This window comes from Pelophylax lessonae (assembly GCF_965119305.1).
Source record: "Pelophylax lessonae genome assembly, chromosome: 12".
NCBI lineage: Eukaryota > Metazoa > Chordata > Amphibia > Anura > Ranidae > Pelophylax > Pelophylax lessonae.
Window position 1 is genome coordinate 178170129 of NC_138779.1, and position 20057 is coordinate 178190185.

Below are 20057 nucleotides of genomic sequence, written 5' to 3' on the forward strand. Positions count from 1 at the left end.
ATCTGAAACGTAAATCATCTCCGCTCTTCGCCCTGTCACTGCCCTCATCTCCGGTAATAAATATAAAAGCGGTGGCGGGTGTATGAGATGTAAATGTGACGGCGATCGCGGCTCCGTGATCCGCTTTTATATTTATTACCGGAGATGAGGGCAGTGACAGGGCGAAGAGCGGAGATGATTTACGTTTCAGATGAGATGTTTTAATGTAAGCGCCGCAAGTTTAACTACCGTGAGAAATCCATACCCTCCGTAGCGGAACCGGAAGTGACGAGGGTATGGTTTTCTCACGGGTATGGATTTTTCACGGAACACCGCCGTCAAACGCTCCCGTGGCGGTGGCATTTTTTTGCATTCACGCCGTGCTTAATAATGGAGGCAGCGGGCGCCATGTTTGTTATGGGCAATGTAAGAAATTGGGGAAAAACTTGGCTGCATGGAGACTTGGCTTTGAATTAGAACTTGATTGCTCTGACACCTGTGTTCATCACCTGCAGCGAGCAGCTATCAGGGTGAGGGGGCGTGGTTAAAATGAAGGGGGCGGAGTTGAGGGGGGTTTAAAGGGGGGGAGTGCGCGGTGTACAGGACAGGGCGGTGTGACGTTTGTAGCTGTGCGACCCCAGGGGGCTGAGAGTGAGGACTGCAGGAGAGAGCCAGGTACTGCACGGGGACCGACCAGCCTTACCGGGCATGGGGGAGGTTTGATTGCACTGGTAATGGTGGCGGCCGATCAGATCGGCTATCCTAGGGGCATGCTGGGGCTTGTAGTTCTGCACAGCCCTCATAGTCCTGGCTGTGTTTTTGCACTCCTCCAACTGTGGGGGATGTTGCCTTAATCTCCCATCGATTAATATCGGGCGATCTGTGTCTATAGACATTGCTGCATGATCGCTTTGTTGGTGGGAATGCTAAGACTTCTAGTTCTGCAATAGAAGAGTTTCTAGTTGCATTACTTGCCCAAACTTTATAATGCACGAGTAACGTGGGGTGAACTTGGTGTTAGCCCCTCCATACACTGTACAATCTCTCTCTGGTTTAGCTTGGAATAGGACTATAAACTTATTGCAACAGATTGGTATTGGAGCAGCCAGGCCTTCATACTACCAGAGGTGATGGTGGATCTAATGGAGACTGGATGGTCAGCTGGAAGCTCATAACACTTGTTGCAATCTGATCTGCTTTAGATCTACCAAGTAGTGTATATAGTGCAGTGACCAGCTTAACTAGAGATTGATTGGATAGATCAGGTAGGTCCTTGCATTCCAACTTTGGTAAAGGTGCCCTAACATGTAATAGTGTTGCACAGAGCAGCCCTGATCTGGCCCCCTTAGCAATCTATGGCGGTGGCCCTCCCCCCTTAGCAATCTATGGCGGTGGTCCTCCCCCCCTTAGCAATCTATGGCGGTGGTCCTCCCCCCTTAGCAATCTATGGCGGTGCCCTCCCCCCTTAGCAATCTATGGCGGTGGCCTCCACCCTTAGCAATCTATGGCGGTGGCCTCCCCCCCTTAGCAATCTATGGCGGTGGCCTCCCCCCCTTAGCAATCTATGGCGGTGGCCTCCCCCCCCTTAGCAATCTATGGCGGTGGCCTCCCCCCCCTTAGCAATCTATGGCGGTGGCCTCCCCCCCCCTTAGCAATCTATGGCGGTGGCCTCCCCCCCCCTTAGCAATCTATGGCGGTGGCCTCCCCCCCTTAGCAATCTATGGCGGTGGCCTCCCCCCCTTAGCAATCTATGGCGGTGGCCTCCCCCCCCCCCCCCCTTAGCAATCTATGGCGGTGGCCTCCCCCCCCCCCTTAGCAATCTATGGCGGTCGTCTCCCCCCCCCATCTTAGCAATCTATGGCGGTGGCCTCCCCCCCCCCCCCTTAGCAATCTATGGCGGTGGCCTCCCCCCCCCCCCTTAGCAATCTATGGCGGTGGCCTCCCCCCCCCCCCTTAGCAATCTATGGCGGTGGCCTCCCCCCCCCCCCCCCTTAGCAATCTATGGCGGTGGCCTCCCCCCCCCCCCCCTTAGCAATCTATGGCGGTGGCCTCCCCCCCCCTTAGCAATCTATGGCGGTGGCCTCCCCCCCCCTTAGCAATCTATGGCGGTGGCCTCCCCCCCCCTTAGCAATCTATGGCGGTGGCCTCCCCCCCCCTTAGCAATCTATGGCGGTGGCCTCCCCCCCCTTAGCAATCTATGGCGGTGGCCTCCCCCCCCCTTAGCAATCTATGGCGGTGGCCTCCCCCCCCCTTAGCAATCTATGGCGGTGGCCTCCCCCCCCCTTAGCAATCTATGGCGGTGGCCTCCCCCCCCCTTAGCAATCTATGGCGGTGGCCCTCCCCCCCCCCCTTAGCAATCTATGGCGGTGGCCCTCCCCCCCCTTAGCAATCTATGGCGGTGGCCCTCCCCCCCCCCCTTAGCAATCTATGGCGGTGGCCCTCCCCCCCCCCCTTAGCAATCTATGGCGGTGGCCCTCCCCCCCCCCCTTAGCAATCTATGGCGGTGGCCCTCCCCCCCCCCCCTTAGCAATCTATGGCGGTGGCCCTCCCCCCCCCCCCCTTAGCAATCTATGGCGGTGGCCCTCCCCCCCCCCCTTAGCAATCTATGGCGGTGGCCCTCCCCCCCCCCCTTAGCAATCTATGGCGGTGGCCCTCCCCCCTTAGCAATCTATGGCGGTGGCCCTCCCCCCTTAGCAATCTATGGCGGTGGCCCTCCCCCCCTTAGCAAGCTATGGCGGTGGCCCTCCCCCCTTAGCAAGCTATGGCGGTGGCCCTCCCCCCTTAGCAAGCTATGGCGGTGGCCCTCCCCCCTTAGCAAGCTATGGCGGTGGCTTGTGCATGCTTGCTCCTTTCCCTGGCTGTGATTGGCAGGATCCAATGGCTCACACTGCTGTCTGAGCTGATGGGGCGAGAGCCACTGTGTTCATGAGAGGTTCTGGATTGAGTGGGCTCAGGTAAGTATTTAGTGGGAGCTGATTGCAGAATGTTTTTGCTCTTATGTAGAATACTTCTGCCTTAACAACTTTACTGTTTCATTACTGAGATTGTATGGTCTTTAGGATGGCCATACACAGGGAAATCTAATTCAATCTTTGAGTCCTGGTTCACACTGGGGCAGCTTGTCAGGTGACTTTGCTGTCAGACAAGTCGCGCTCCATTCAGTGCAATGTAACCATTCTAATTGGAGCAACTCAAGCCGCTCCCACTTAGAAAAAGGTTCCTGTACTACTTTGGGGGTGACTTGCATTGACTTCTATTAGAGAAGTTGTGCTGCACTGGGTGGCTTTAGAGTCGGGTGACTTTGAAGCTGCCCCAGTGTGAACCCAGCCTTAAGCTGGATGCACCCTATACAACTTTCTTTAGATTGTTTTCCTATAATTTACTAAAACCATATAAGGTCAGACATTTTCAATTCATATGCAATCAGGCCGGCCCTTCACTACATAGTTGAAGGTAAATCTAAAGGAAATCTACCAAAATAAGTTGTATAGTGTGTATTAGGGCTGAATGATGTAACATTGAATATCGTGCCGTGGGTGATAGTCACATCGCCGGATCATGTGATATTGGGGACTCAGTGAAGGTAGAATACAGCCCCCACATCCATCCTGCAGCTCTCCGGACTGAGCGGTGAGCAGCGGCACAGGGAACCAATCACGCATGCCTGCACACCTGATTGGTTTGCTGTGCCGCTACTCACGACGTGATTGGTTCGCTGTATTGTGGGGGACTGGAAGTGTGCTTCCGGTGCGAAGGAGCTGCCTGGTGGAGAGGACTACAACTCCCAGCGTTGCCCCCACTTCCCACATGTCCGTCTGCCCTCATCCAGAGAGATTCCCCCTCCCTCCGGGAGAACCGACTTCACAGCCCGATCGTGAGGGACAAACAGAAGAGGCGGAGGGAGTGCACCTGGGCTGAGGCTGCTAAGGTACCTAATACGAAGGGGGAGGAGACTGTACCATGTACACCAGGAAGAGGCGGGTATAAATATCGCAATATGTCGTTGGGGGGGGGGGGGGGGGAGAGATATCGCAATGTGGATTTTTTTTTTTCCTCCTGGGCACACTGCACTAACAGGCCAGATTTTAAGTATTACCTTGGGGAGATGCAGACTAGAGTACTGCAATCAGCAAATCACCTGGGATGTATTTCAGTTTTCTTGCAAACCCGGCCTGTTAGTGGGCCCTTAGGACCGGAGTTGAGAAACACTGTGCTAGAGCAGTGGTCCTCAACCCTGATCCTCGGGGCCCACTAACAGGCCGGGTTTGCAAGAAAACTGAAATACATCCCAGGTGATATAATTTGCTGCTCAGTGATTGCAGTACTCTAGTCTGCATCTCCCCAAGGTAATGCCTAAAATCTGGCCTGTTAGTGGGCCTTGAGGACCACTGATCTAGACAATACATTTGACTTGAATCAAATCCCAGGACCTTGCACTAACATAGCTGTGGATTTAAAAGGGATTGTACAATTGGATTGCATAGCTTCTGGACAGCCATAAACTCACAACACCTGTTGACATCTGATTGTAAAATTATCCTTTTAGATCTAACAAATATGAGCACATGTTCACATCGGTGCGATTTGACAGGTGAAATCGCAGCCTATTGCTGGCAATGAGTCCCAATCTGTGCGTTGCTGACTTTACAGCACCGCACAGATTTCCAAAAGTAGTTCCTGTACAACATTTAGTGACTTCAGGGGCATCTTCAATATTCATCTGTGCATGAATCCGCACAGGTGTCCCAAGTCAGACTGAAATGTGACTTTAACCACTTCTGGACTGGAAGGATTTGCCCCTTAATGACCAGGCTTTTTTTTTTTTGCGATTTGGCACTGCGTTGAATGGAAAATTGCATGGTTGTGCAACGCTGTACCAAAATAAATTTTCCCCGGAAATAGAGCTTTCTTTTGGGGTATTGATCTCCTGTTTTTTTTTTTTGCGCTATAAACCGACAATTCTGAAACTTTTTCTGCTATACTGTATAACCTTTCAAAAAAAAAATTTAAAAATCTAATTTTTTTCATCCTTTTTGGCCCAATTTGTATTTATTTTTGGTAAATAAATTTGCAATAAAGCGTATTTTGATTGGTTTGTGCAAAAGTTATCGGGTCTATGAACTAGGGGAAAATTGTCTTTTTTTTACTAGTAATGGCGGTGGCCTGCCATTTTTTTAGCGGGACTGCGACATTGCGGCGGACAGATCAGACCCCTGACATTTTTTACTTTTGGGGGGGACCAGTGACATTGCTACAGTAATCAGTGATTAGAATATGCACTTACTAAGACACTGGCAGGGAAGGGGTTAAATTTAAACCTGGGGATGGGCTTTTGAAATGACCATAGAGACCTGTGATCCTACTATAGAAGGGTCAGACGCTCTGATCATTCCAGAGAGAACGGTCTGCTGTGTGTATAACAGCTGACCATCCTTCTCTCAGCAGGGAGCGATCGCGAGTGGCAGGCGGCTTTTGCGACCGCCAGCCCTGTGCACCGCTGTCCCTGCTGCCAAGTGGGGGCATGAGCGCGCCCCAGCACCTGTCGCACGACCACTGCTGTTTTGCGCAGGAGGGGCTGCCTGCCACAGTATACCTGCGGTGGGCGGTCCAGAACTGGTTCAAATCGTGCAAGGTAATTTCAAAGTTGCGCTCAGTGTGCGAATGAGGACTGTAGTATGATTGAATTTTAATTAATAGGGTGGGTAGACATGCCCTCGTTAGTTTATTGTATTGGGTAGAGCTAAAGTTGATTGTAATGTGTGGCGTTCCTTGGGATCCCCAAAATGATCAATAGAACTTTATATTGTGCAGTCAACTTTAGGTTTACCAAAGCTGTGGAGTAGGAGGACCTACCTAATCAATCCAATCAGGTAAGTCCTTCCACTACATAATTATATCAAAAGGTGATTGTACATTTATTAGAGGATATGCACCTTTACGAAGACTGTCATGCAAGGACCTGTTTCATTAATACAAATGGGTCAGATTAGGTAGGTGTTCATGTTTTGATATGTCTAAAGTTGATTGTACAGAGATTGTATAGTCAGGCTGTAATGTGTTGGGTGACCGCAAGACCTAGCAAATCTAAACTAATTTGTATTGGAGCTGCTCTTGCACTACATAGTTGCTGGGAGATCTAACTTAAAGCTGCACAAACAAAATGATGTGGTCCCAATAAAAACTGGCCATACACTATATATTCAGATTGTTCAACCTTAATACAGTCTTTAGATTTACTAAAACTATACAAGGACAAAACTAAATACATCAAATATGTATACGGTCTTATAGTCTACAGGTTTTAGTAGATCTCATGGAGGAATTTACGGATTCAAATTGGCCACACCCTGTAAAATCTATGTAGTGCAAGGACTTGCCTGATTGGGTACATGTTGGCCAATCCATATAGTCAGCCGCTGCAGCATAACTAGTAAGACTGTAGCCTGTCCACCTGCATCCTAGAAACCAATGACTGCCTCAGATGCCTGTGGACTAGCAACCAGTGGCATAACCGGGGGAGGGACCCTTGTAGGAACCTAGCTGACCTGCCCCTGTACTAGGCACACATGCTAAAAAGGCTATGGCAACTGAGGTCACGGCTATCTTCCACAAATTGGGCTTCCATCAGGGGAGGAGCAGAGAACCTGAAAAGAATTGTATGGGGACACTTATACCTGTTTAAAACTGATACCCATGATAGTAATAGTTGCTAGGTCTTCAGCCTGGTGTTGGGTGGATTACAAATATACCAATCTAGGAGTACTTTAAGTGCCATATTGCTGCACACTGGAAACCCTGGGTTGTCTTTTAGTGTTTCTGGGCCCTCAATGATCCCAAACTGAAAGCCTGACAGAGCTTTCAGCTGGCTAGTGCACTTTGAAATTTGTTGCATCGTGGCTGACGTGTAAACCTTTTTATACATGCTTTGTGTACCTGTTTTAGAATATTTCAATTGAATAACAGACTATCTGTTCTCCATTCACAGGGTTTGATAGATCTCAATCATGACTGACATGGCTGACAACCACAAGGAGGCCTGGGAAGCCTTGATTAATGCCGCGGACAAATACCGTAGACAGACTGGAAATGACATTGTGCTAATAACTGCTTATAAATCAAAGATTGTGCCCCCTTATGGCTATCATGTTCATGGCAATGGGGTGCTCCTGGAGGCCACTCAGCGGTACGTTGATGACATTGCTGTAGTGCATAAAACCACTTCTTTTACCAGCCCACTACCAATCAGCAAGAGCAACACAGAGACCACTAGTGGTAGACAGAACTCTTACTCTAAGAGCTACCCTTCTATCTATGGCAAGGAGGGCTTCCCCGCACTGGAGGACAATGAGAAACCCAAACCCCCGGCTCAACTGCCTGAGCCGCTGCCGCCTCTGAATCCACCTGAAGATGATTATGATTACAACAAGCAGAGCCACCTGCAAAAGGCAGACAGTGATCCAAGTGACTCAACAGGTGAGGCTCTGGAGGATGCTGAATATTTACACAAGGTGTGCAAACCTGGTTGGCTGTTCACTCAACTGGCATGGGTCTTGTGTCTTAATTGGCATCCTTTGCTAAATGGTTCCAAGGCAATAACCCTTGAAGCTGCTTGGAAAGGCACAGCCCAGCATGGAAGACCACTGCTTCTCAATAGATGAGGTTGCCCTAGGCTATGACTAATGTGAAGCTAAACAATGGTAGCCTAGGACTCTGCGTTGTTCAAAAGGAAAGCTGTCATGGAATACCAGGGCTACTAAACTCGATATGAATGTGATCCTTTTTTCTGGTCCAGTAGCTCTGGTACTTTTTGAGTTGCTGATCTCAAAACGGCAGCTCTGTATTGGGCCCCTTTCACACTTGAGTGCTTTTGCCTTAATAGCACCTGAAAAGCTCAAATGCTTTCACACTGGTGTGCTTGCAGTGAAAAATCCCTGCTTGCAGCATGTTTGGGAGCCTTAAACATGCCTTCCCATTGAAATGGGAAGCTCCTCAACAGCGTCTGAGTCATGTGTCCTTTAAAAACCGCACAGCAAAAGCACTCAGTGTTTTACTGGCAGTTTTAAAGCAAACCATTGTGAAAGGGGCCTTGGGTGTAATAAAAGATGCTGTGCAAATGTCTAAGCATTCACACAGCTGTTGTAAAGCTTGTAATGTGTGAAGTGTATTTATGATCCTTGATTCAATCTAGTGATCCATTCCCTAAAATGTGTACCTTTTTTGACCGCTAGAAGCTGGTGCAGAATATCATAGAAAATCTTTCCATACATGTTGGACACATTACAGGAATTCACAATGGCTGTGCAAAGCTTTTGGGCAGAGGTGGAGTAAATCTAAGTGGGCTAGAGCAGTGGTCCCCCCAACCCTGGCCCTCAGGGCCCACTAACAGGCCAGGTTTGCAAGATAACTGATATACATCCCAGATGATATCACTTGCTGCTCGGTGGTTGCAGTATTCTAGTCTGCATCTCTCCAAGGTAATACTTAAAATCTGGCTTGTTAGTGGGCCCTGAGGACCGGAGTTGAGGACCACTGGAGAACTGGACCCTTTAATCGAAGAAGATTATAACACTTTGGTAATAACAATTGGGGAAAAAGTTGTGTGTAATTATATACCCACTCATGCCAAACAGTAATTTATACAAAAAACTGAGCTGCTGTGTAAACCAATAAGGTACACAATGAGAATCTGCCAGGTACTAAACTCTAAGCAGGTAACAGTGCTCAGCGCTTGCTCAACAGCAAGCACTGTTACCTGCTTGGAGTTAAAGCGGATTTCTGCCCTCAAATTTTTTTAGATAAAAATACCCCCGGGACAGTCAGGGCTAGTGCATTTCAGAAACTATAGCCTCTGAACTGTCCCTGGTTTCACTTGCCTTTTTAGAAGAAATACTTACCTTGAAAATTTATTGTCCAGCGCTGCCATCTCGTGTGGGCAGCTGAAGCCGAACGTCCTCTTCGGTGATGTCAGATTCCCAGAATGCCCCGCTCGTCACTTCCGGTGCAGGCGCGTCATCCCTGCACAGCTTCTGGGCATGCCCAGAAGCTGTTCAGCAGGGAATAACGCGCCTGAACCGGAAGTGACGAGCAGGGTCGGTGCAGGCACGATGACGTTCGGCTCCCAGGAGTCAATGCATGCAGGAAGAGATGGCGCAGGCCGAGGAGAAGTATATTTTCTTTAACAAGGTAAGTAAATCAAAAAAATGTAATTATCCAATTTTTCAGTGACAGTACAGCAAGCAGATCGTGTAAAGTCGCTTTGAGGCTGGAACTCCGCTTTGAGTACCTGGCAGATTTTGTTCAATAACAATTGGGGGGCTTAAACACTTTAAACAACTGCCCAATGACTATTTACGTTGGCAGTTTAAACCTAAATACCGGTGTTATGGCAGCAGATAGCTGCCATAACCCTGGTATTTTTTTAAACTGCGGGCAGTCAGCTTTCTGATAAGGGTGGTCCCAGCAGTGTAATCACAGCGGGATCACCCTTCCGGGGCAGCGGAAGACGTGCCCCCCCTCCTGCCGCATTCCAGTACTTTTTTCCCCGCTTACCGGACCTGCCGGCAGCAGGGAAAACAATCCGGTCCCGGATCCTCAGACAGGATGTCGAGGAGGGCAAGCTTGCCTTCACTCGACTCTATGGTCTTGGGAGGACTGGTGTGGCGTGAGAAAACCATACCTCGTGAAAATTGCATACCCACGTCACTTCCTGTCAAAGGAAATGGAGCAGTGCGCATGCTCGGAGGAGGGTATGGAATGTTCACGGTAGTGTGTGTAATGTTACACCGCATCAGCTCTTACATGAATCATCCCCGCTCCTACCCCTGTCACTTCCCTGATCTTGGCTACTAAATGTAAAAGTGGCGGCGGGTGTATGAAATCTAAATTGCGGAGAACTTGGCTCCGTGATCCGCTTTTACATTTAGTAGCTAAGATGAGGAAGTGACAGAGGTAGGAGTGGAGATGATTCATGTTGCAGCGGAGATGTTAATGTAACCAGCAGATGCGGTGTAACGTTATAACACACTACCGTGAACATTCCATACCCTCCGAGCATGCGCACTAGTAAGCTCCTCAGCTGTTTGCTGACATATGAGCACCGGAAGTGACTAGGGTATGGAATTTTTATGGGTATGCTTTTTTCACGGAACACCGGAGCAACGGCAAACGTTGCCTAGCAACCGGTTTAAAGGTCTTTTTCTTTCCATCTTTTAGTGTACTTGTGAGATCTGAGGACTTTTTGACCCCCATATCTCTCAATAATGAGGTCCAGTTATGCTTATTTCTTTTAAAAGGAATGTTTACATTCCTTGTAATGGAAATAAAAATTAATTTTTTTTTACTATTTAAAAAAAATTGAAGTGCCCTGTCCCTGTTGGCTCACACGCAGAAATAAATGCATATGTGAAGTTGCATATCGCCATGATCATTGGAGCAAGAACAATAATTTGAGACCTAGACCTCCTCTGTAACTCTAAGATGGCAACCTGTAGAAATTAAATGTCGCCAATGGGAATTTTTAAGTACCAGTTTGTCGCCATTCCGTGCGAAATTTTGAAGCATGACATGTTGGGCATCTATTTACTCGGTGTAAGGTGTAACATTATCTTTCACATTATGGAAAAAAATTGGGTTAACTTTATTGCTTTCTTTTTTAATTAAAAAAAGTGTTTTTTTTTTTTTTCCAAATGGGCATTTGGAAGACTGCTGCGCAAATAGTGTTATAAAAAATATTGCAATCTCCATTTTATTCTCTGGGGGAAAAATGTTTGGGGGTTTTAAGTAGTTTTCTAGCAAAGCAAAAAAAAATGATTTTTAACTTGTAAACACCGAGTGTGAAAAACAGGCCTGGGGCTTAAGTGGTTAAGCCATTTAATTTAATAGACGGAGTACTAGGCAGCAACATTTACAGAAGTCACTTAACTGGTGAAAAGCTGGAACGTCTTTTAGTGAACTATGAAATCACTGAAGGGTGCACCCCATGTGGTCCAAAAGTTTTGATGTGCCCACTGTAGGCTTTTTCCAGGTTAGTAACCGAAATGAGAATGCAACCTTCTGCAATAAAGCGTCCATATTCAAAAAAAGGTGCATTTGAGCCTGCAAAGCATTGCAGCTGTAATCAGTGGTGCGCTACTCTAGCTCTTATTCTCCAGCCTTGGGTAAGGACCTTCTCTACAAACCTTTAGCAGACTTGCAACACCTCTGCTATGGTACTTGCCTCACTCTAGATCAGGAGTCTCCAAACATTTTACAGAAAGGGCAAGTTACTGTCCTTCATGCTTTAGGGGGGCCGCACTGGTCAGTGAGTAGAAAACATCCTGGCATCACTGGGAGTAAATGCTGACTGACTGTTTTAGCAGGAGGAATGATGCCCCATCAATGGGAGCAATGAATGGAGAAATGTTAACGCACACCAAGGATTCCTCAGGTCTGAAGCTTTAGTCACAGGTCCACATATGACCATGTTTTGGAGCCATGCAGGTCCGCTTTGTCAAGCAAGTGACTGTCACTTGCCTGACGAAGGGGGGTCCTGCATGCTCAAAACGTTGCCATGTATGGACCACGTGAATAAAGTTTTGGACCCTTCTGAGGAATCCTTGGTGTGCTGATGACATTTCTCCGTTCAGATTCTTTGGTTTCTAGCTGGTGGTCAGCACCCAGCATTATTATAGCCATTCCCATGAATCTGTACGTAGGGTATATTGCATTTGGGAGGAATTGTGTCCCAAGGACTTCATCTGGGTCCCATCCCGCTCCTTGTAATGACAGCTTAGCGGCTTCTTAGACGCATCGGTTGTCATTACAAGACTGGCTATGGACACCAGTACCGGGGTGATGCCTCTAGCTGCAGGCATCACTCCTGTACAAGCACTTTCCTGCAATATCGGTGGCCGATTCCTGTATATTGGAAGTGCATATCGGCCCTCTATAGCTTTGCTGATAATCGGTCAATCCCTAGTGTAGATGTCCCCTGTGGCTTGCCACTTGGCTCTCCACTCATGCACTGTCAGCGTAAGGAGAGATTGCCAATAACCAGTAAATCCTGTTTATATTGCAGTCACATGATAAAGAGCCACTGTAATTGGCTCTTTACCTCGACTTGTGATCGGCTGTGTCTGAAGGACATGGCCATCACAGATCTGCCAATGTAAGCCATGACTCCCTCCTAGCCAGTGACATATTTAGGTTTTGTGCTGCCCTAGGCCTGACTAGACTTGTGCACCCCCTAATTTACGTATGACCCACCCCTTCATGTAAAGGCCATGCCCTTTACTGTTTACGACCCGCCCTATCATCTGTGAACCACAGACCACAAGTCTTATCAGTGCCCATCTGTGCAGCCTCATTACTGCCCATCTGTGCAGCCTCATTACTGCCCATCTGTGCAGCCTCATTACTGCCCATCTGTGCAGCCTCATTACTGCCCATCTGTGCAGCCTCATTACTGCCCATCAGTGCATCCTCATCACTGACCGCTTTATGGGGGTGCCACACCGATTTGCCTCCTGGACTCTGCCCTCTGGCCCAATTCACCAGATAAGACTGGCACTATATTAAAAGTGTAGCGCAAGCCGGCGGAGACCCTTTTTGTGTGGGAACCAGGAGGAGGCTTTTTTTTTTTTTTTTTTCTTTACAGGGGGCAGCAAAAAAGCTGCACCTTGCACAAAGTGCCGCCCTAGGCCTGGGCCTTGTTGGCCTAGCCAAGATGCAGCACTGCTCCTAGCAATGTGTAGCAGTGTTGTAGCGGTTTGACTATAGCGCGATTGTAAAGGGGTTAAAGGATTTGTAACAATGTTTCCAGTGTCATCGCTGCCATTATTGTACTGTGATAACTAAGCTATGCAGGTTATCTAATGGGATTGCACACAGGGAATCTATTTGGTGACAGTGAGATCGGACTCATCTCAGCTACAAGAGGGTGTGTCTTTGTACCTGTGCTCTAGCAGGTGTGCGCATGTTACACTATTAATTTAACAGGTTTGTTGAAGTGAACTGTAGTCAGAAAATTTAGTCCTACTATATCCCTTCAGGCTGGCCCTTTTTGCAGGTATAGCAGCTGCTAGTGACAATCACAAGTGAATCCAGCAGGCTATACCAAAGGTTTTTTTATATTTTTTTGCTAAAGACAAACTTCTCGGCTTTATTTTTTTACTTTTCTATACTGTCAGTGCAAATGTCCCCCTGTAACTGGAAAGCGTTATCTGCTTTCCCTTTCCTCACACTGAAAGTTCAGAGGAAAGGAAATGCCAAAAACAGCATTGTTTACATGTGATTGGACACACCCAATCACATGGTAGAGCCTACATCAGCTCTTTACTCTGATGTCACTGTCTGTGTGACACAGCTCATCAGCAATCGACGTGCTGCGCACACACTTGAAGGACATCAGATGACATTTAGTCAGGATCTTAAAGCCACTGCCCAGCCAACATTCTGCTATAGGCCAGACAGGGAGGTGTAAAGGGGTTGTAAACCTTGCATATAACTAGTGAAGTGACTGGCCTCAGTTGATTAAACAAATCCTAGAAGTTGTACCGGTTTATCTGCTGTCTTCAAATCCATTCAAAGTATAGAGTTTTGAAGCGTGTCTGAGTACAGGAAAGGGGGTGGAGAGCTCAATGAGGTGAGCTGATTGGAGGGAAGGGACACCTGCAAACAGAGCTGAAGCTGTCAATCAGCTTGATTTCCCTCCCCAGACACCCACCAAAATATTGGTAGTGATTCATTCAGAATGAAGCAGCAGACAGAAATGAACTTGGTGCTCTGGGTTGATAAGTACACACTAGAGGGATATGCTTTGTTCAGATTTCATGTCTGGTTAAGTGGTGGTAAGCCTCAGACATGGGACCTAAATGTTGCATAGAACTGATAATTGGTTCCAGGCAGGCTGATCTGCTGAATGAGGATCTCGCCAACAGGGTTGTCTAATTTCAGAAAACGTACTAACTTTGTTAAATCTAACTTTTGCATCTGTCCATGAATGTTTGTTACAGTCCTATGTGGAGAGATGCAAAAATTACAGATTTTACCAATTTAGTTTACTGAAAGCGAAGTGTCCTATTTGAGGTGTTCTGCTATCATTGCAAAATTTCTTGAATGTAATATACTAGTTCTCCACTAGGTGGCACTATTTTATAACTTTTGTTTGTTGGTGTCTGCAGGGCTCTTTATGATGGATGAAGAAAACAGCCAAGACTGTGAACCTTTCTTTGAATCTGACCCAGAAGAAAGTACAGATGGTAAGACTGCAGAGGCTTTGATCTATTGATTTGTCCACTGTATTGGCTGGAATGCAGAATTTGGGGGTTAAGTCCTCTCCTATATTGCCCAACATGATTAAAGATGTGTCCATCTGGCAAAGGGTATTGCTTACTCTTTCTGCATGAGTTAATGGCTAATGCATTGGCTTGGGGGGGGGGGGGGGGGTTGAGTATTTCATACTGTGCCTTTAATGAATATTGGGTATGCACCGTAGTAACTTAGTGGTTGCCACTTCCTAGTGCCAGTTTGAAGCCTAACCAGGACATGCTCTATGGGTTTTCTCCCACCTCCAGACACCATTAGGTACATTTTGGCTCTGGCTTGTGTATGTGAGGTGGACATAACTATTTCTAGAGCAGGGACTGATGTAAATGTATAGCATATGTAAGTGCTGTCTATCAGCACACCTTAACCACTTCAGGTCTACCCTATAGCAGTTCTACTGCTGGGGGGGTGTTCCAACACTTTGGGTAGGGGGTGCAGGACCTGTCCACCGCCACATAAGGAGGAAAAGGCACATCCACAATCTTCCCATGTAAACAAGGCAGAATGCCATTCTGACTGGTATGGGATGGAAGTTGTGCCCCCCCCACAGTAAACTGGCTAGGCATACAGTTAACCCTTTGATCGCCCTAGATGTTATAACTAGTGATCGACCGATTATCAGCCAAGCCAATATATTGAGGGCCGATATGCACTTTGCCCAATATATCGGAATCTGCCTTTTTTTGATTTGCCGATATTTTGGCAAAGTGCTTGTACCGGGGTCCATAGCCAACGACCGATGCGGCTCAGCTGTCAATCCCAAGGAGCGGGAGGGGATGTCCCCCGTCCCCTCCCTTCCACAGCTCTCCCGGGTCTCCTGTCCCACTGGGAGACCCGGGCATCCTACCTTCACCGCCGCCATCTGACCAGGTCTCCATCTGCACCGCCGCTGTCTGACGGGTGTCCCATTTCTTTGAATTCGGTGCTGCCGAGTACCCGGAAGTGATGTCATGACATCACCTCTGGGTACTGTCAGCGCCGAATTAAAAAACGTACAGCATTCAAAACAGCCAAACTTGGCGTTTTTGAATGCTTTTAAGTGCAGAGGGGTTGAGGTCTTTTAGACCAGTGGTTCTCAATTCCGGTCCTCGGGACCCACTAACAGGCCAGATTTTAAGTATTACCTTGGGGGATGCAGACTAGAATACTGCAATCACTGAGCAGCAAATGAGATCACCTGTGATGTAATTTAGTTATTTTGCAAACCTGGCCTGTTGGTGGGTCCCGAGGACCGGAGTTGAGAACCACTGTTTTAGACCCCCCCCCCCCCCCCCCCCCCAGAGTCCTCTATCACAGTACCTGTAGACATTTAAATGTCAAATCGGCCAATATCCGATGACCAAAGTATCGGCGGTAAAAATTGGCCGATCAATAGTTGTAGCCCCTTCTCAGCCTGTCAGTATAGGGGTCACTGGTCCCCAAAATGTCCACCACAATATCGCAGTCCTGCTCCAAGTCGCCATTTCTAGTAAAAATGTATCCCATAGTTTGTAGATACTTTTTTTGCATGAACCAATCAGGAGTAAGCTCCTTGATTTCTTTTACCATATGTAGCAGGATACATATTGACCTATAGTGCAAAAACCTATAGGCAAAGGTGATTAAATGCCACCAAAAGGCTCTATTGTGGGGGGGGGTGGAATACTGTCAGGTGGTTAAATGCCTGTGACAATGTCCTTCTGCGTGAGACAAGACTACCAAGTATATTGCCTTGCCAATCTAGAACCTTTTGACCTCCATCAGAATCCTTTGTCCTAGGTTGGCGTTTACACCTGTTGGGTCAAATGTAGGACAGGCCATCTTTTTACGGGCTGCTAATGATTCTATTCTACACGCTTTGGGTGTGTAGAATAGGGAGTTCCCCTCTAGCAATATCCTGACCACCACCCCCCCCTAGTGTCCTGCACAAACCTGGGGTCAGTGGAAGGATAGCCATCACAGGGGACCAAGTATTTGTCCAAGCATCAAGATCTTGATCAGTTCCAGGAGCTCTGCTACAGTGAAGCTTCTGAAAAGGGCATGTGTAATGCTGCTCCCTACTTGGATAGGTCTTCCCACCCCCCAAAAGTTTCTGTAAATGCGGGGTCATCTAAACTGGTGGCTTATAAAAAAAATCTAGCTTTTCATTATATTTGCTATTACACTAGGGTTTAAACCACTGTGTAAATTGTTTCATAACTTGGTGTGTAAATCTTGTCTTTTTTTACAGATGGAAGTTTAACTGAGGATGCCCCTGGGCAACCTCTGCCACAACGCAATCTCCAGCAGTATGCCAAGTCTCTGCCAGTCACTGTACCTGTGTGGGGATTCAAAGAGAAAAGACATACTTACAAATCTTCTGATGATGAAAATGCCAAGGTCAGTATAAGTGGAGAGTAAAGACAAGTTCCATGATATTTAATGGTTCCATGATATTTAATGGTTCCATGATATTTAATGGTTCCATGATATTTAATGGTTCCATGATATTTAATGGTTCCATGATATTTAATGTATTTCTTACAATTTGGCACCAGTGTAGAAGATTGGGGTTGATGAGTTATATTGGATACCATTGTTGCACTTTACCTTCTGTAACCTTACTAACCACTAAGGTGGTGTCTTTAGCTTAAGTACTAGTGCACAATGATGTCACACACATTCTGTAATCTACTGTCAAGTCTAAACATTTGAATGTATTTTTAACAGAAGCCAATGCCCATCTAGGGCTGAAATAGTTATTTCACATGCCGTAAGCTTGCATTGATTGCTGTAGTTTTGACATTTACCATTCCCTCCCATGACCTTTCCATTAGTAACCTGGTGAACCTCAGATCATCCCATATGTACTCTTCTCAAAGCTGCTTAACCCCTCTATCCTGTATATGGGAAAGGGCTGTAGGGATGGGTAAATAAATCTTCAACTTGGCTCATGCATTAGGGCAGCCATTATCAATAACCTGTCACTAATACCACCTGGTACTTGGGCAGTTGGAGGACCTCACTTGACTTTTTTTTTGGTTTAGGTGTGATCTAAGGTGATGGTGTGTGGGGGCATTTCTCCCACCTCAAATATGCAAAGCCTCAGGAAGCAGTTTTTTCCATTTTAAAATGGTCTATAACAAGAATTGACATATATGATTAGGCTTGTGCATGACTCGTTTTCAGGGATCAGTTTATGTCAGGTACTTGTGTAGCGCCGTCAATTTACGCAGCACTTTACATATACGTTGTACATTCACATCAGTCCCTGCCCTCAAGGAGCTTGCAATCTAAGGTCCCTAACTCGCATGCATACACAGTAGGGACAAATTAATTTTTTATACAGGATCCAATTAACCTACCAGCATGTCTTTGGAGTGGGAGGAAACCGGAGTACCTGGAGGAAACCCAAGCAGGCACATGGGAGAACATGCAAACTCCAGGCAGGTAGTGTGGTTGGGATTCAAACCAGTGACCCTCTTGCTGCTAGGTGAAAGTGCTACCCATTACACCACTGTGCCGCCTTTAAAAGGGGCCATCTATCCTATTCCAAGTAGCATGGAGCTGCAGGCAGCATGTTTGACAATGGAGATGCAGGCTTGCGTAAATGGATGGGTGCATGAACCTGGAGGCATATGGACTGCATTAGTGGTATGTGTATGTACCCATGCATGTTAGAATTGAGCTGCAGGTGAGCATGTGCCCCACCTTCCATTCACGAATAAGCTGCCTGCATACAGCTCAGCCCTGAAAAGATAGATGGTGCTTTACATGCTAATGCATTATGTGAACAAGCCCTCACCTTCATTTTTTTGTCACTGCATAGCCAGCAGTGACATGCCTGTACATGATGCACCTTAACAAAAGGCTGGGGCATATGGATCAGAAGCCTGACCCAATTGTGAACCAGATCACCTATAAATGATGTGATAATCACTTGACTGCCCCGAACAAATGAGTGTAAAGGCACGTACCGATCGTTGGCGAACGATCGGCCGTCTTTTGTCCCCGGGCTGTCGGTGTCTGTTGAAAAGTGCAAAGACAGCACAAGAAATTTGTCCGCCGACTACAGCTGACTGCAGAAGTGATGTCATGTAATGGTTAACTTCCCTGTTTTTTTTTCTTTTCTGAGCATGCCCAGTCTTGCAAATCTGTGGTCTGTCGGCTGAATTCTGTACTGACTGGCGAACAATCGGCCGCTCTGGTGTCGGCAATACAAAAATTTTAATGCTTGCATGACAGATTCTTGTCGGCAGAATGTGCGCTGACAGCTGTCGGAGGCATCATACTAACAAGCGTACAATCGGCAGATCGTTCGTCTGCCGACGATCGGTATGTGTGTACGGGCCTTTACACCTGGTATTGCACCGGCTTTGCAGAATAGTTTGTGGTGTGTAGGGTTTTTGTGCAAGTCAGACCTCTTAACAGCAAAGCTTGCAGACCTTGCCTGCTTTTTTGCTGATCTTGAGGTCCCTTTTTTGTAGAGTAACTGGCACAGACATCTAAGTGTGATTGCTACTGTAATGTCCACCCTCGTTAGTCTTTTTTACATAAGATTTGCTTTACAAATGCAGGATCATATTTTGATAAACTTTTTTTTTTTCTCTCCCTCGGTCACATATGGTTGCTCCACAATCGGTGTGGAATTGGTATATGTAATCATGCATAACCCTTTTCTGCTTGTAAAACATCTAATGTTGCCCACATTGGAGACCTGCTGTACTAACTGAATTCTCTTTTCAGTTTCCATCTCCAGATCTAGACCGGATTGCTGCCAGCATGAGGGCTCTGGCTCATGACAACACTCAGCCATTTGGGGATCTGCCTCGTCCTCGCCTGAATACCGGTGACTTCCAGGCAAAATACCGGAAATACTAAGACTATAGACTAAATGAAGCCGAAGCCCACCTGCTCAATGGTGTGATACACTACTAAAAAAAGACAACTTTTTTTTTTTTTTCTTACAAGAATCGAAGAATCAGCAAAAGAAGCTTGAAATTGGAAACTCGCCACCCATTAGGAGGCAGACTGGTTCACTTCCTAATGTGGTAGTAAACGTTTGTTTAATCTTTTTTTAATTCATTTTTTTTTTTGGCCCAGGCCTGACAAACATGGGTACCCTAATTGTCAGATTTTTACCCCCTTTTTAAATCTCGCCTCAATAAAAGAGGAATACAACTTTCATTGTCTTTTTGCTTGTGTACATGTTAAATCTTCCAACCAAGGGGAGTTGTAGTGGTGGTATACTCTATGGTTCTCCAGTCTTTCACTGTCATGTGATCTTCAACACTTGTCTGCTGGCTTCCATTGGACTTGGGTTGAGATGGGATATTGTTCAAGTTGAAAGATTTAGGACTTCTACTACACTTTGGGAGATTAGAATTTCTTGTATTAAAGATGTCAGACTGGAACACAGCAACATTACACTGTCCTTGTTTAAAGAAGAGTTCCAGCACTACAAAGTGTAGCTGCTGACTTTTTTTAAAAAAACGCCAGTCGCCTGTCCCACAGTCCAGCGGTGAGCTCATCCCAGCTGTCTTCATCCTCCCTCAGCGGCGTCAGCATCTTTACTATGGGCACCCGCCTTAACAGCTTGCAGGTTGACAGCCGGGTGCCCACTGCACACATGCAAGTCACCCGGCACATCCTGGCTTGGTGGATACCATCTTCTGGGACCTGTCGGTGTCCCAGAAGACTGCAGGGGGAGGGAGGAGAACTTCTATGCATTAAGATAAAAGGCCTTTGTGCAGCAGCTCCCATCAGCCCACCCAACACTTTCCTGAGGTCCCTCTGTCCAGTGATGTCCCAAGATT

General features: G+C 46.9%; 1 protein-coding gene across 1 annotated transcript; it reads left to right on the forward strand.

Annotated features, from left to right (window-relative positions):
- The first annotated feature begins 548 nt into the window (after positions 1–548).
- On the forward strand, positions 549–19428 carry AKT1S1 (AKT1 substrate 1). Its single transcript, XM_082273733.1, has 5 exons — positions 549–654; positions 6965–7452; positions 14139–14216; positions 16493–16641; positions 18988–19428. Exons 2-5 carry the CDS (start codon positions 6984–6986, stop codon positions 19120–19122), a joined length of 831 nt encoding a protein of 276 aa, XP_082129859.1. The 5' UTR covers positions 549–654; positions 6965–6983; the 3' UTR covers positions 19123–19428.
- Positions 19429–20057: the final 629 nt, after the last annotated feature.